Source organism: Prionailurus bengalensis, chromosome D4 (assembly GCF_016509475.1).
Source record: "Prionailurus bengalensis isolate Pbe53 chromosome D4, Fcat_Pben_1.1_paternal_pri, whole genome shotgun sequence".
Taxonomy (NCBI): Eukaryota; Metazoa; Chordata; class Mammalia; order Carnivora; family Felidae; genus Prionailurus; species Prionailurus bengalensis.
The window spans coordinates 85,539,415-85,555,543 of NC_057359.1; the positions used below are offsets into that span (position 1 = coordinate 85,539,415).

At 57.4% G+C, this 16,129-nt stretch overlaps 1 protein-coding gene across 2 annotated transcripts in view; it reads left to right on the forward strand.

Moving 5' to 3' along the window:
• The first annotated feature begins 440 nt into the window (after positions 1 to 440).
• LMX1B (LIM homeobox transcription factor 1 beta) overlaps positions 441 to 16,129 on the forward strand; it is an 80,802-nt gene continuing 65,113 nt past the window's right edge. The window contains exons 1-2 of one of the 2 annotated variants that reach the window (XM_043567369.1): positions 441 to 630; positions 1,456 to 1,642. In XM_043567369.1, coding sequence (XP_043423304.1) covers positions 492 to 630; positions 1,456 to 1,642 — 326 coding nt within the window. In that variant the 5' untranslated portion in view covers positions 441 to 491. The remainder of the gene's footprint in view (positions 631 to 1,455; positions 1,643 to 16,129) is intronic. The other variant, XM_043567370.1, reaches the window with a different exon arrangement.

The window sequence follows — 16,129 nt, forward strand, 5'->3', positions numbered from 1 at the left end:
ACTGGAGTAGTGCGGGGAGCGCGCCTGGAGCCCCGCGGCCCGCTGCGCCCCGCCCGGGACCCCGCTGCGCCGCCCGCGCCCCCCCAGCCCGCGGGGCCGCCCCTGCACCCCCGCCCCCTCCCCCGCCCGCCGCCTCCGCCGCCGCCGCCGCCGCCGTCTCCTCCCCGCGGCTCCGTCTGCCGCCGCCGCCGCAGCCCGGCTCCGGGGCTGACAAGCAGGTGACAGAGGAGCCGGCGCGCGTGGCTGCGAGTGCCCGGGAGAACGCGGCGCGGACTGCAGCCGCCCGGGCCCGCCCGCACGACGCCGGGGCCCGGGGCCAGCGCGTCGGCGCTCCACGCTCGCCGGGGGCGGCCGGCGGCCCCAGCCGCAGCCCCAACCCCGCGGGGGCCGCGCCTCCCCGGCTCCGGGGCGGCGGCGGCGGCGGCGAGCGGGCAGGCGGGCGGGCCGGCGAGCACCCTGGCCGGCGGGGCCCGCGGCGCGCCCCGCGTCCCATGGATATAGCAACAGGTCCCGAGTCGCTGGAGAGGTGCTTCCCCCGCGGGCAGACGGACTGCGCCAAGATGCTGGACGGCATCAAGATGGAGGAGCACGCCCTGCGCCCCGGGCCCGCCACTCTGGGGGTGCTGCTGGGTGAGTGCGGGGTCAGAACGCCCGAGTGGTCATGGGCAGGGGACAGGGGCATCCTCCCGAGGTGGACACAGGCGTCTAGACCAACGGAATAAGGAAATGTTTTGCAGGACATGGGGGTGCGGGGGACACAGACTAGACTCCTGCCGTGATCGCTAGAGGGGCAACAGGCACCCCTAAACAGGCATGCTGGAGGGACAGAGATTTGCAGGAGCACCACCTAGGAGGAGGGAGGCCAGGACAGCTCCAGCTGCCACCCACCATCCTCACTGGGCCTTGGTGCTGGAGCTGCCACTCCCGAGGGGGCAGGAGGCGGTCGGCAAGGGTGATGGAAGACCCAAGTAGTCACCTTAGCAAGCTTGGGAGTGGTGCCAGGCTGCTTGATGGAAGGCGCCTCTAAAAGAAAAATGTCCCTTGGGCCACCTGGGTTTTGGGGAGATTGGGGGCAGAAGACCATGAATGCCACCGTGGGGCGTGTCAGCCAGCAAGCGCCCCAACCTCACTTCGCCTGCCTCGGTCCCAGCCGGCTACCCCGCGCCTTGCCGGGTTCTCGTATGTAGTAACACCAAGCGCTGGATCTCCGGAGGAAGGGAGAGTTGCAGCGCCGAGCCAAGGCTCGAGACCCGCGGCCTCTCCGCGAGGGAGTCCGCGGGCTGGGACGAACCAGCGGAGGCTGCCCGGCCCCCGGTGCGGCGGCCGGGGGAGCGCAGGCGGCGGGCGGCGCTCCCGGGTTGCCTTCGCGCTTGGGGCCCTGGCTGTGGGCACCGCGCGGCCGGGACGCCAGGCTGGTCGGCGCTGACGGCCCGGCTCTTGCCCTGTGCGCTGCAGGCTCCGACTGCCCGCATCCCGCCGTCTGCGAGGGCTGCCAGCGGCCCATCTCCGACCGCTTCCTGATGCGAGTCAACGAATCGTCCTGGCACGAGGAGTGTTTGCAGTGCGCGGCGTGTCAGCAAGCCCTCACCACCAGCTGCTACTTCCGGGATCGGAAACTGTACTGCAAACAAGACTACCAACAGTAAGCGCCTCTCGTCCTCCTCCTTCCCCGCCGCCGCCCGGCACTCGAGCCCGGCTGCCCCCACTGCCAGGCCAGGCCCGTGTCAGCCCAACTGCTGGCTCTGCGCGCCGCTGGGCCCGTCAGCTCCGAGGGCTGCGCAGGCTGCGTGTCTCCCGGCAGGGACGAACGGTCCCAGCCTGGCCGCCACTGGTGGGGTGGCCGGGAGCTTGCGGCGGTCCCTGGTTGCCATCTTTTGTCCGGAAACCTGTACTGGTTGGGGTACAGGACAAGGCCCTTGGCCAACTAGGGGATACCATCCCTCCGTCCAGGGACAGGGCCTGACCCCACCAAGGCCTAAACTGGGGACCAAGAATTGATTTCCAAACGAAAACAGTGCTTTAGGGAGCCAGGCCTTGGCGGTATGCTTCCCAAAAGTAGGGTTTTATGGGGGGTTCGGATTCCTGGAGCAAGCAAGTGGAGTTGGGAAGGGGGGTGCTGAACTCCCCGGGCAGCTGGGGATGCCTCCTTCCTACCTTGCTGCCTGTTGTACTTTTAGTCCCTGATAGAAAAGGGTGTCCATTCTCTTCAAACCGTTCCATGCGGGAATTTTTCACTTAAAATTCCTGCTGGCTGAAGAAGCTGTCTGGGAAGAGGACCTCAAGAGGTGGCAAACCACAATCTGGGGCTCCTGGAAGGTCGGGGATGGGGGGGGGGCAGATGGTGAAGGACTGCCCAAGTCAGCCTTCCCCAGCAGGCCTTCTTTCTTGCAGAGTGTTTGTGTTGGAGAAGGGGGTGGTCTGCTCTGCCCTGGCATAGCCTAAGCCTCGGGGTTGAGTCCAGAGACTATGGGTTGAGCCCTACCTACTGACTTTTGTTTTTAGCTGGGACTATGGATTTGGCTTGCAAGGTGCTGGGACAGTTAAGAGTAAAAGCAGGCTTTTTCTTTTGACCCTCTGGTTTTTGTGCCTGGCAGTGTGATTAGGAGGGAGGCAGAGAGGAGCAACAGACGAAAAGGGGGTGTGGGGATCCCCAGGGAGGCATTGTGGAGACCAGTGTGGGTGCCTTCGAGAACTTTCTAGTGAGGTCTGGAAGACCCTTTTAGATGGGCGTGCAGGATGGGTAGGCTCTCAGATGGTTCGGGGCTCAGAAGGGGCTGTGTGTGCCCAAGCTTCCAGGAAAAGGTTAGGCTAACCAATGCCTGTGATGATTGCAGCCTCCCTAGCTGCCCAAGGACTGTTCCTAATTCCAGGCCCCGATGGGAAGTGGAGCGGCTGGGGTGCCCCTTCTCCATCTCTCTAGCTGCTTGGCTGAGACCTAGAAATAGCGGGCTGCAAGCCAGAGCCCTGAAGAAGGTATTAGGTCCTTACTCTGAAAGGTTCTGGCTGAGTCCCACAGCAGTGCCTAACCTGGCTGTGCTCCCCTGGTCTGGAGGTCCAAGAGGACCTGCTCTTTGCACCTTGCTCTTCTTGTCCACTGGGGGCTCTGCCGACAGGAATTGGGGTACATTTCAGAGAGGCAACTTTTTTTGCTGATCCCAGAGTCCAGCCGAGACCTCTCTCTCTCTCTCTGTCTGGAGCACCCCAAATCAGGCACATTGCCGTTGGTCGGGTTTGTGCTGTGCCTGGACTGATAGGATTCCAGTTCCGGGAGAAAGTGTGGCCGCCAGTCAGCTCTACCACAGGCAGGCATAGACCAGCACAAATAAAATGGGGAAAGTAGTTTGAGGTGGATATGGTTGGGGGCTTTGGTCTGGGTGAGGGGCAGGGCTCACCAGCCTCCAGCCTACCTATCTCCTGCTGGCCTGCACCTCTTCCTACCTGACCCTTAGCTCAGCTGTGGCAGTGCTTCTTCCAGCTCCGCCACCGGCCTGGATGACTCAACATGTGGGGGCAGGAGGCCGAGGAAACTGGAAATGGCCCTCCAAGGCATTTGTGCAGATTTGGGGGATTTTTTTTTTTTTTTAAACATACTGGAAGGACCCTTTGCAGCCTCTTATACATATCTGCCAGGTCTCTTCCGCTCCCCCTCAATCCTTTATGAAGCTTGTGTTTAAAACAAGGAGATGATGCCCCCTGGTTTTTCGGAGCACAGAACTCTAAAGTCACAAGATTTGAGCAGGATGTTCCCTTAGAGCAGAGCGGTCCACCTCCTAATTTTACAAAACAATTAAACAGTTGCAATGGCTTTGTTGAAAGTATATTTGTTTAAAAAAGAAACAAGGAGCCGGAGAGCTGGATGCTTCAATGCAGTCGGGATGTGTTTGCGGGGGAATTTTGGTGCTGGGCGAACCGCAGGTCCCGAGTTCCGAGCCTGGGTCCAGCTAGGCGGCAGCCTCCAGGCGGGCATTATTCACGCCCCTCACGGTGCCCTCCTCCTCCCTCGCCCCCTCTTTCTTCCAATAAGGCCAATTAGGTATCTGCACTAGGCCGGCCAGTTGGGGGCTGAGGAGGGGTTGTTATCAAGACAATCCCGTGGACAAATACCCCGGGCGGGTCTCGCCTCAGCGTTTCTCAGGGAGAGCCAGTGCAGCGAGGCAGGCAGGGGCTCACTGGGGAAGCGATGTTCTTTGCACAATAAAAGTGTGTTTCACGATTTATTTTTTTCCTTTGAGGATCGCAGATGCGTATTTATTGCATCTGTGCGTAAATGCTTTTAAGACGAGAATCCAGGCAAGGGGGCGCAGAAACGTGCCTTCTCGATTTTGTGCAGCCTGTGTGTCAGCGGTATAGGGAAATTAACACACCATCCCCCGCCCCCCAGTAACTTTTGAAAAATATGTCTTCGCCCGGTGAGGAGCTGCGGGGTTCGGTCATAGAAAGAGGTTGCTATTTTTATTAAGCGTTTCTTTTTCCTTTCGATTTGTTTTCAAGATCCGGGACACCCAGAAGCGCAACGTTATTTTACGCACCACGGGGGTGATTAATTGACGTTCGGGCACATTTAATACTATTTGCTAAAATGCACCCGCACGTCCTGGACGGATGCAACAGAGCGCGCGGGCCACGGCATTTGGGCAATTTCACGCGTAACTCGAAAAGTTTACTTTTTCTCCGTACGTGTTTTCTGGAGGGCTCTTTCTTTAAAAACGGGGGGGGGGGGCGTCGGATCGTTTTGCGCCCGAGGCTCTGGCCCCTCGGCAGCCGGAGCTCCTTCTCCGACAGAAAACCAGGTTAGAAGCCGGGAGGAAACGGGGCCTCCAAACGCAAAATCACGGACACCTCTCTCTCCTTCCTCCTCCTGAGAACACATGAAAAAAAAATTTTTTTTTTAATGACAACATAATGCCCCCCCGCGCCCCATTTTTTTTTTCTTGGTGGCTTTGGCCAAGTAGAATTATGTAAGTCCCCTTTCTTGCCGTCTGTCGCTCGTCTGGAAAGCGTTTCTATCCTGAGGAGGTGGCGAATTCCTGGAGGAGGCTCCGGAAGGGGGGAGGGTCGGTGGGAGAGTCCAAAAATCTGTCACAAAATGGAGTCTAATCGCTTGTAAGACAGCTCCCAGGCCGGGCGACCCGAGATTCGTTGGTGTGCGAGCGGGAGCCTGCGCGCGCCGGAGGACGCGGCGCTCCTGCTCGGGCCACGCTCCCACCTCGGCGTCCTGGGCTGGCGGCGCCCTTCCGCCGGCCGGGCCTGCCCGGGCGGCCTCGCCTCTCGGCACACAGAGTTACAGGGCTCCGCTGAGCCTGCGAGGGTCCCCTTGGGCTCCCCTGCCCAGGTAGGATGCGCCCACTCGCGGAAGGGGGAGCAGCGAGACTTGGAGTTTCAGAAAAAACTGAGTCCTGGGGTGGGTTGTTTTGTTTTGTTTTGTTTTTTGGTAAATCCACCCCAGCTGGCTGCAGCTCCAGTGGCCCAACCTGGCTCTTCCCAGCGCATTCCTCTCCTTGGAAGTGTTTACACCGGGAAAGGCCTTCCAGGGAGGCTCACCTCTCCTCAGAGCCCCAGCACTGGCACAGTAGGGGTGTGGCACAGCCTAGGGAGAGCAAAGTCAGGCTCCAGCCTTTTCTGCCCGCTCTTTCTCCCAGCTTGGAAGGACTCCTGTAGGCCTTACTGCGGGGTGCCAGTTACCAGCAGCACCTCCTCTACCAGTAGGCATCCCAGCTGGCATGGCCCCCATGCATCTAACCCGGAGCGGCAGACATCCCGGCCCACACCCTGAGGTAGAGGGCCTGTCCTGGAAATGGGTCTGCTCGGAAGGCAAAGCCAGCGCTTTGCCGTATAAAAAGGCCTCGGTAGTGTCCTTCCTGGGGCTTCAAGGGCCGAAGGGCTCACCGTGTCAGCCCGAGTGTGGGGACCCTCTGGCCCTTGGGAAGGCACCCCCCACTTAACACCCCCCCCCCCGCCAGCACCCTGATTGCAGGTAGAAGAGTAAGCAAAGGGCTTCCTGAAGCTGCGGTCATCTGCTGCTGAACGGAGGCATTATTCATAGCTGACTCCTGGCTCACCCTGTATTCCCCAGGCTCTGGGCTAACGCAGCCTAATTTATTTGCAGGATTTTTCTTGAGTAGGAGAAGAAGGCTGTGAGGATTTCCTCTGGGGTATGTGACTGTCGACCCTCAGCTCCCTCCCGTCCTGCCCCTTGGAGCCAGGCTTAGGGCCACACAGTCCTGGCATCTACCTGAGCCGCTTCTGTAAAGTGGGGACATATCCACCTGGGAGAAAGGATTCTAATAAGGATTCGAGATAACATGCCCCAAAGGACCTGGCATCTTGCCTGGCATGTTGTTAATACTCTGGAAATTATTGTTGTCGCTATTATCACCATCAGTGTGGCAAGAATGTCTTGTCGCCGAAGACATACCAAACTGCCTCTGTGTTCCATGCCAGAGAAAGGTGCAGCTGGCATGGTAGGCTTGCCGAGAACCTCTCTGTGCAGGGAAGATGAGGAGCACCCCTGGGAAAATCGCTCCCTTTGCCTGAGTGGGGCACTGTGAGGGCCAACACTCCTTCAGTGATGAAAAGAACTCTAGGTTCTGAGACAGAACTGGATTCACCTGCCAGCCCCACCATTCAGCAGCCGTGTGATCTTAGCCAAGTGACGACCTGTCTCTGAGCCCCAGGTTCTCCATCAGCAAATTAGGAGTGATGATACAACATCCCGGGGTGGTTGGAAGGATAGTACGAGGTATCTGGTGAGGCTGCAGGAAGTGTTCCAGACTCCATGGGATCCAGTATCGTCCTCACGACCTCCAGAGAGGCAGAAAAACTGATTGTAGAGATCAGAACAAATGCCACCTGTGCACGATCGATCGGGAAGGGCAGGTATCGGGATGAGCCTGGTGTTCTGGCCTGTTTCTCTTTGGGGCAGGGGTGCGTGAGAGGGAGTGGAAGTTGGTCCAGAGCGAAGATCTTTCCACTGGGGAGCAACTGGAATCTCTAGAGTCTGAGTACAGCTTGGAAAATCCTACACAGAAGTATAATTTCATATTTGGAAAACCCTTCGTGCTTACTGTTTTTTTGTGATTCAAATGGCGGGGGGGGGGTGCTGACATCTCTGAGGATGAGGGGGTGATTCAGAAAGCAGGGTGGGGGGGGAACGTGAGGGGAAGAGATCTAGGGATCTGTACCTTTCTCAGAAGATGAGGTTTAAAAGGTAGAGAAACACCAGCTCAGGTGGTCAGAAGGATCCTCCAGCCCACAGAGGTCTGTTCTGTCCATGATGGGCTGGCAGTTCTTGCCCAGGGAATTTCCTCTGTCCTGTGGCCATGAGGGTTTTAAAACAGAATGGGGGGGGGGGATCCCAGTCCTACTTTGGCGTTAGGCTGAGGACTGGAGGATACACTCAGCGACATGAGTTATAACTTCCAATTCGTTGGACACCGCAATCAGGCCTCAGCTTCAAGGGAGGGAGGAAGAAAGGGATGGTCCACTCATCCAAGGAGCCCGTGTGAGCTGTCAGTCAGTTGGGGGTGCAGGAGGACCCAAAACCCTTGGCTTTCTGGCTGACCCAGCCCTCTCCATCTCCCAGATTCTGTGCTGATGGCAGCAGAGAGCAAAACCAAAATTATATATATTTATTGCTACTGCAGTCAGAAGTGGGGAGGCGGTGGTAGTGAGGGGAGGGTAAGGCTGAAAACCATATTTGAAAAAGTTGATTCACGAAGGCAGAGGAAGCAAAGTGGCAGACGTTTGCCATTTCATCGACCGGCTGGTGTTCTCCATTCATGTCATAAATGTCTCCTGTCATTTGAAGCCAAAAGCAACATGATTTGGTTCCCCGGTGGCCTATAGGGTTTTTCTCTTTTTTTTGCAGTAAATGTTTATTTGTTAATAATATACTTTAAACAGCCTAGCCTTGACCTCAAGTCTCCCGAAGCATCCATCTTCTCTCAGAAAAATCTTTCAAGGTTTGTGTAATTTTGGGGGGAAGGTGTAACTGACGGGGCAGTGAAGGGCCTGTGTTTGCTTTAACTACTGCGGCCTTGTGGAGTAGTGGGGTATAAGGGGCCACTGTGCTCCGAATGGCAACTTTCTTGGGTTTCAGGCCTGGCTGACAGCACTTCCTCACTGCCCTTTACCTTTGCTTCGCCTGATCAGAACAAATAAATTTCTGCGAGGGCCCTTCCTTTGTTATTCCCGGGGCAATATTGTATCCATTTCTGTTTGGCTTCTTGACTGGCAGCCACTGGACCTGCCCTGTCAACCCTGGGGCCCTGAAGGGGGGTTGTGGGGAGTACAGGGGTCCGGGGGATATGTGAGTACATGGGGCGGGGGGTGGGGGGGGGCTTTGTCTCCATCGGGAGCCTGGCTCAGACTGGCCCCCGGACCGAGTGTGCTGGCTGATGGCAGAGCACCTGGCTGGCCCTGCACTTGGTGAACTGGGGGAAGTGTTGCTGAAGGAAAAACCTAGTTCCTGGAGTTTGGTTCCAGAAGAAACAAAGATGTTTGCTTCCTGGCGGCCCGTGCTTAAGAGGTTTCCCTGGGAACTGTGAGGTGGCTGCCAGCCGGGGAGGGTTCTGAGGGCTGCTGGGAGCAACAGAGGTGCCCACCGGGGCTGGCAGGCGTGAGGAGACCCCCGAGCTGCCAGCTAGATGCAGAAAGCTGAGATAGCATGCTGGACCGCCGGATGCCCAGGATTCCCCTTACCCCAACCCCCCCCCCCCCCCCCCGGCACCTCTGTTGGGTGCTGGCGAAGCAGTGATGGGGAGAGAAGCAGGAGCCGTGGGTCAGGACAAGCTGGGTGTGACTGCTCTTCCCCCTTCTCCCACCTCCTGGTTTCCTCCGGGACTCCGTGACTGTTGTCATGTGATTCCTGAATCGCCATAGTTACGGGGCTGTCGGGGTCTGGGCGCCCGCCCAGGCCTGGAGCTGCCCGAGCCTGTGGAGATGGAGAGGACCAAGGTGCTCTGGGAGCCACCTCCTGAGAATGGAGAGCCTCCTGGGTGGGGCACATTTTCTCACACTTTCTCAAAGTACAAAATTGCAAGTCCAGGTCGGGGATCCAGAATGTCTCTGGTTCTTGTGACACAAGCCAAAGACCTTTAGGTAAGGCTCTTCTTGAGCCTCAGTTTCCTCCTCTGTGAAACAGGGGTGATAATTACAATCTCACAGGATAAAGGGAATCAACCTCTGGGGATAAAGTGAAACAAACCCAAAGGTGCCAGCCTGCATTGGGCACTCAGTCAATGTATATTTCCTTCCTGCCTGCCTGCCTGCCTGCCTGGGAAGTGAGCTGGAGACGCCCTGCCTGGCAGGAATGCATTGTCTGCCTTTCAGAGCAGGCCCAGAGAGTGTAGCCTCCTAAACAGGCCTCCCAGAGTGGCCTAGCCCACCCTCCTCCTGCTCCTTACCCAGGTCTGTGGCCTGTGGTTTGAATTTTTCCCTTGAAAAGGTAATGGGACAGGTCTGGCTGTCAGAAACTGGTCCTTGGAGGCAGGCAGGCAGGCAGGCAGCAGCCTCTGGATGGCTCCCCATTGCTACTGAGGCACATAGGTCCTCCTGCCTTTAGCCAGCCTACTCTTGAACATGGCCAGTGTAGCTGTGAACTCCCAGGAGCAGAGCCTTCTTGACCTCAGAGGGGCAGGCTGAAGTAGTCCATCTAGAAAGAAAAGGAACGAACATTTCTTGAGTGCTGCGATGTGTACTGACCTTTATTGCTCTAGGTCCCTGGATAGGTGAGAAAACCAAGGTGGAGAGAGTTGTAACTTCTCTCAGGTCCAGAGTTTCTCTGTAGCACAATTTTCCCAGGTGGGTCTAACTCCCAAAGCTGATGGCGTCCCTAAGTCCTCAAGTTCTACTCTCCCTGAAGCCCCAGATTCTGCTCTGGGCAACTGCGATTCTCCTTAGAGCACCCAGCCTGAAAGGTGTGGGGGTGGGGGCGGTTACTGCCGCAGGGTTGGAAGGGCTTGGGGTTGGGGGTCACTGCCCTCTTCGCACTAGAATGTCCGTGTAGGGCCAGCCCTTGCCAGAGAAGGAAAAAGGTTAGAATAACTGCCTTTCCCCGGTGGTGAGCTTCCTTCCCCGCCAGAGGCGCGCACGGGCGGGGCGGCTTCCCGAGGTCTCCACCCGCGCCCTCCTCCAGGCCCACCTCTTGGAGGGTTCCTGCCCCTCGTTCTTCTCATTCCCCAGGTCGGGCAGCGCGGTGCACAAGCTCCTAGGCTCTGGGGCTCCTCAGCTGAGCCGCGGGCGCCAGCAGCGGTTGATGAATTTCGGTGTCACCAGGGGTTTAGCCCGGATTTGGGAACCGCGCGCTCTAATACGCGCACACGGTCCTGCCCTTTCTAAAGCGCAGCCCTTTCACCCAGCCGCTGATTTATGAAGGAATCCGATCCTGGGACGGGCTGGGCTGGAGCCGGGAACCCGGGCCCCTGCTGCAACCTTCGGACTCCTTCGTGTTTCGGGGGCCCTTGGTGGCTCCCGGTGCTTTCCTAGGCTGGACTTGGGGCGCCGTGCCGGGTGGGGTCTTCCACAACCCAGGAGGAGCGAGTCCTCTCGGAGCCACTTAAACCCACTGGAAGGGAGCGAGGCCGGTGGAGAGAGTTTGCATTTTCTTTCGGATTTGAGCAAAGCCCTCGCCCCTCCCCAAGCCCTCCCGCCGACCCCCTCGGGCAGGCCCAAAAGCAGCGGGTTCGGGAGGTTTGTTTATCGAGAGCACAGAAAATTGAAAAAAGAATCTAAGACCTTTCTCCCGCCTGAGAAATGTGCAGAGTCCCTCAGCTCCTGGAGGCGGCGAGGCGACCCCAAACGCAGAGTTCCCGATACAGACGCTCCGGCCGAGCCCAGCCCCCTCCCTCCTGCGCCCTGGCCTTCGTGCACGGCGGGAGGGCAGAGGTTTTTCAGATTTGGTTTGTAGGGGGGGAAATGTGGTTGTATCAATCCACAAATATTTACTCTTAACAGACTTGTATCTGTGGAGATTTCGAACAAAGACAGTTTAGGGGGATTACAAAAACCCTAAACCCCGTTTTTCTCTCGGACTTGGTGCTTTAAATGCCAATTACAGGCGAGCCATATCCAACAGCAACGGGAAGAGGGGGGAAGGGTCGGGAGGGGTTGGGGGGTGAGTCCAGCCATTAAATGTAACTTTTCATTATGAAAAGGATTTCGCTGGTTTTATCTTCTAATAAGATTATGTCACGAACACAAGTACCTAGGTTGGTGCTGAGTGACAGGGCTCTGTCTGTTTAATCAGAGGCTGCGCCGCTCTAACCGCGGGGCCCTTTGTCCGACGGAGTGAACGACGGAAACTTGCCGTCCTAATCCCCTTATTCATGTCAAGCAGAGAAAAGAAGCCGAGCACCTTACAACCGTGTGCCCTCCACCCCTTCCGAGGGCTGCGGGAGGAGGGGAGCTCCGGCCTGTCGCCCCTGGGGCGACTTTCGTTTCCGAGGGCGCCTGGGTCTCCCGAGCCGGCCAGGCGTTGCAATAGGGGTGGGGGAAGGGGTGGCTTTTGGGGAGCCTCAATTGTCAGCTTCTGGAAAATGGGGGCAACGGCGCCACGACCAGAAGATGCCGATTGGGAGGGGGGAGACTTTTTGCCTCCACTGACGGAAAGCACGGGCCACTCTGTCCCCTCTTCCCAGGAAAGGTGGCGCTGGGGGGTGCACACCCACCATCCCCATGAAAGCGGGATTGACAAGAAGGGAGAGGCCGAATGGAGATGCCAGGCTGGGGTCCTGCGCGGGGCGGATTTCGTTGGATCCCTGGGACTGATGTCGAGACGCTCTTACTCCTGCGAGAGTATCCGGGGTTGACCATTCCCGGCTGCTCGCTCGGCCCCTTTCTTCTGAGGGCGAATTCCTTTGTTCGACCCCCGCGGAAACCCGCTTCTCCGCCGGGCCCGTGGCGCCTTTATTCTCGCCACCGCTGCTGCCGCCACCCCTGTCCCACAGTGTACAGACCTTTCCTGTGCCCCCCACCCCCACCCCCGGCCCCGGCCGCACAGACCCAGTCGGGTGTGCCGACCGGCCCCCTCGACGTCTCTGCCCTGCCCCGACCGGGCTGCCTGCTCCGACAACTAGAACTCCAGTCCGCACAGCGGGCGCGACGGGGCGCGGACTTTAGCCGCCGGCATCCACCTCCGGGCACAGTCGGAAGCTGCGGGCGTCGGAGAAACGGCCCGGGCGTGGTTCCGGGTCGCTGCACCGGCTGAAAAAACCAAAAGCAAAACCAACACCCAGCAAACGAAACCTGTGTGCTCCCGGGGCTCCGCTCTGCACCCCTCCAGAGGACCAGGCCGGCTACCTCCTGGCCAGTTTTCTAGCATCTCAGATCGAAGGCCCCAGAGTCAATGGAGCTGGAGAGGAGACTTTGGAGGAATTTGTCTCTAACATACCCAGCTCCTTGGCCTCCTTTTAAAGCTCTTAGTCTGTGCTCTGGGGCAGTCACGCAAGGACCCCAGTGTGCCCTGGGAGCTCTCTGGAGACGCCTGACTGCTCACAGTCTCCTCCCTCCCGAGCCCAGGCTCCGGTGCGGGAGGATCAGGCTGAAAGCAGGGTGTCACCTCGTAAAAGCGACAGGCAAGGGCTGTTTTATGGGGAGGGAGAAGGGGCAGGAAGTGATGCTTCCATCTCTGGCCGCGCAGGGATGGAGAGCCACGAAGGAGAGAGTAGTATCTGGGCGGGGGACCAAGGGGACAGGGCAGGGTCAGAGACAGTCAGGTCTGTGACCATTAAGCATGGGGACTGACAGACCCGGGAGCTGGGACCTCACCTCCTGAGGGTTCCCTCCCGAAGCCCTCTCTGCAATCCCGTGCTCAGCCATCAGCTCCGGCCCTTCCTCCCGAGCTGGGGCGGGGGAGACACTTTCTCCCTCGAAACACTTGATACCAACTTTGGTTTTTTGGCAAGAAAAATAAGCCTTGTTTGGAAAGGGGGGGTGGTCGAGTGAGCGAGGGAAGGAGCGAGCCGGCGGCAGAGCAAACTTTGCGGATTAGGTTTCAGCGCCTCCACCCCACCCCCAGCCCCTCGGCGGTGATTTGTGTGCGGGGGTCTGTGACCCTACGAGGCATCAAACGGCCCGCGGGAACCGGCCGAGTTCAGAGGGACAGTGGGCAGAGGGGCGGCCTAAGACAACGCAGATGGTTCATATCAGCCCGGCCTGGCCGAGCCCTGGGCCCGCCGGCCTGGGCTGCTAGGCAGGGAAGACGCCTGGGGTATTCCGGGGAGACCAGTGCCTGAGCTTTAACAGGGGGCCAGAAATGCGGCAGTCAATGCTCAGCCTATCCCAGCTGAAAGGAGGTGAGGGGCCGGTGACAGAGTTCCTCCACTAGGTGGTCCTGACCCCACCCAGCTTAGGAGGAGCCTGACCCTCCGTGTCTACCCTGAGTAGCCTCTGGTCCAGAAGGGAGACCCTCCAGCCTCTGCCCTGCAGGCAGCTGGGGCTCAGCCAGGTCATAGTACCCCTCTTCCAGGGACCTTCTTCTCAGGGATGTGCCCTACCCCTAGCCTGCCTGCTGTAAGGGAAGTGGGAGACCCCTACCTCCCTCATTCATTCATTCATTCGTTCATTCATTCATTCTACCACTGTGGTAGAATGCCCTTCCCTTCTCCGCCCACTTGAGCCCTTCTGCCTGGCCTGGCTAACTCTGAGGGACTCCTTTCTCCCTCCTAGCCCCAGGGGAAAGCTAAGAGGGAGGCTCACTCCTACTTAACCCAGGGCCCTGCTTGGTCAGGCTGGGAGGGGCTCTTGTGTCTGAGACTGCTGCCCCCTCTCCCGAGAGGTGGAGACTGGCTGGCTGTCGACACAAACAGGCCCAGGCTTCCCTGCCCTGTTTCAAGGGCCTGGCTTTCTCTGCCACCTCCAAGAGCCCTCCTCAGTGACCACAGAGTGGGCGCACCAGGAACATACCCACCACCCATACCTTGCGCTGCTTTAGCATGTGCCAGATGAAGAGCTCTTCAGGATCCTTGTAGAAAGGGGAAAACTGAGGCCCAGGTGTGGCTAGTATTTGCCTCAAAGCTCACACAGTTGTGGCACAATGGGGGACGGGAACCCCAGTCTGCCCACTGCCAAGTTAGGGGGTCCCTGTGGCAACTCCACAATTCTTTCTAGAACCCTCTGCCAGACTCTGGCTTTGCCACTGGCTTACTCTTTTTTCCCTAGTCTGAGGTCACTGGGAGGGGAAGGCCCTTCAACCCTGGTTCCTGAGGGGGGTAACAGGCATGTCTCCATGATGGAATGAGTTGGGAAGCTTTCTGGATAGCAGAATTTGGGAATTTTATCTTCTAAATTGGGACATGCAGGGACAAGAGCCAGGTGAGCACAGTGCCACATCTCACCATCCATTCCTCTGTTCTTCTAGTGTCTGACTTCCAGACACCCTGGGCTCAGCCCTTCCTCTCTAAAGTGGGTCACGGGGAGGCCAGCAGCCTGGCCAGGGCCAGAGAGAGCCAGTGGGCTGCCAGGACCCCTCGGGGTTCTGTCTCCCAGGGTCCCTGCCTCAGGGGAGCAACTGGCTGGGTCATCTGTACACGGAAGACACATCTGTACTGCACATGTTGGAGGCTGAGCAGAGGACATGTGGTTTGGGATGTGTTATCTTAATCATATTTATTAGCCAATCCTGAAATTTAAAAAAAAAAAAAAAAAAGAGTTTGATATTGTCAACATTGGGAAAAGATCCCCAAATCGACACGGCGACAGACCAGCAGAGGCTGCCAGCAACAGCCAGGTTTCTTTCAGCTGGGATCAGGACACAGCTTTGGAAGTTCTTTGGGTTGTTCTAGTGTGATGGAATCTCTGTGCTGTGAAACAACACTTACTGCTTTCATTTTCCCAAGCAGAGATCTGAAGCAAAATTAATTACCCCGCCTTGACTGATAGTTGCTCTGTTGGAGTATGGTTCTAATCCTTATTAACATTCTCTAAAGTCAGGCATGAAATATGACTTTTACACCACACTCTTTGGCATATGTTTTTCTTTTCCAGGATATTTTTCAGGCTATCTCCAAGCCTCACTGCTGTTCATTATTTTTGCCATAGGTCTAAAAGTTGCCAGCCCCAAAGCCAGTCCCGCACAGAGCACAGCCAAGGGGGTAGGGAGAGGGAGCGACATCTCTACTCGACTGGCTTCTGATTACTGAGCTTTGAATGTTTTCCTCCATCATGTTTTTTATTAAAAACTCCAGCATATTTACGCTTGATGGTGTCTTCAATTAGGTTAAAAAAAAAAAAAAGCAGGGGGTTCCCCTTTCTATAGCAGTATGTAAAGAAAATAGTTGTTATGACCGCAAAATTACCGTCCAAAGCTGGTTCTAGTAAAGCTGGCCCTGCTTTGACAAGCCCAGCAGGCTGGAAGCTTTTTTCTGAGTGTTCCAGCTGCTGGGGAAACAGACCAGAGAGGAAGCCCACAGAAGCCTCCGTTCTGCAGGATACTCGGGCGGCCTCGCAGGAGCTGACACTTCCCGAGTTTCTGAGCTGCAGAAGGGGGCCCGGCTGCAGGGGGCTTGCTGATGGGCAGGCCTGGCCCAGAGAGCACACAACAGCAGCAGCGGCAATAATAACCACAGCTGATGCTCGTTGAGTGCTCATGGTTTGTCAGGCACCGCTCTAAGCACTTCACAATTTTTTTAATGTTTTTTTTTAATGTTTATTTATTTTTGAGAGGGAGAGGCAGAGCGCAAGAGGTAGAGGGGCAGAGAGAGGGAGACACAGAATCCGAAGCAGGCTCCACACCGTCAGCACAGAGCCCGATGCCGGGCTCGAACCCACCAACCCCGAGATCTTGACCTGAGCAGAAGTCGGATGCTTAACCGACTTGAGCCACCCAGGCATCCCCAGCACTTCACAGGTTTTAAAGGCGCTGTGACATGGATGTTGTGATTATTTACTTAGATGAGAAGCAGAGGCACAGAGAAGTTGAGTGACTTGCCCAAGGGCACACAGCTAGTAAGTGGAACCAGAGTTGGGGCCCAGGCATTCTGTCAGGAGAGAACTTCCCGCACTCCTTTAAGAGGGCAGATTTTAGCCCCTTTCTGGGTTCGGGGTCCTGTGGTGGCCAGGCACCAGAGCTGAATGTTATTTGTTGAATGAATGCCTCGTAATTCATGGCCAGTGTTTATTGCACACTGCCTGT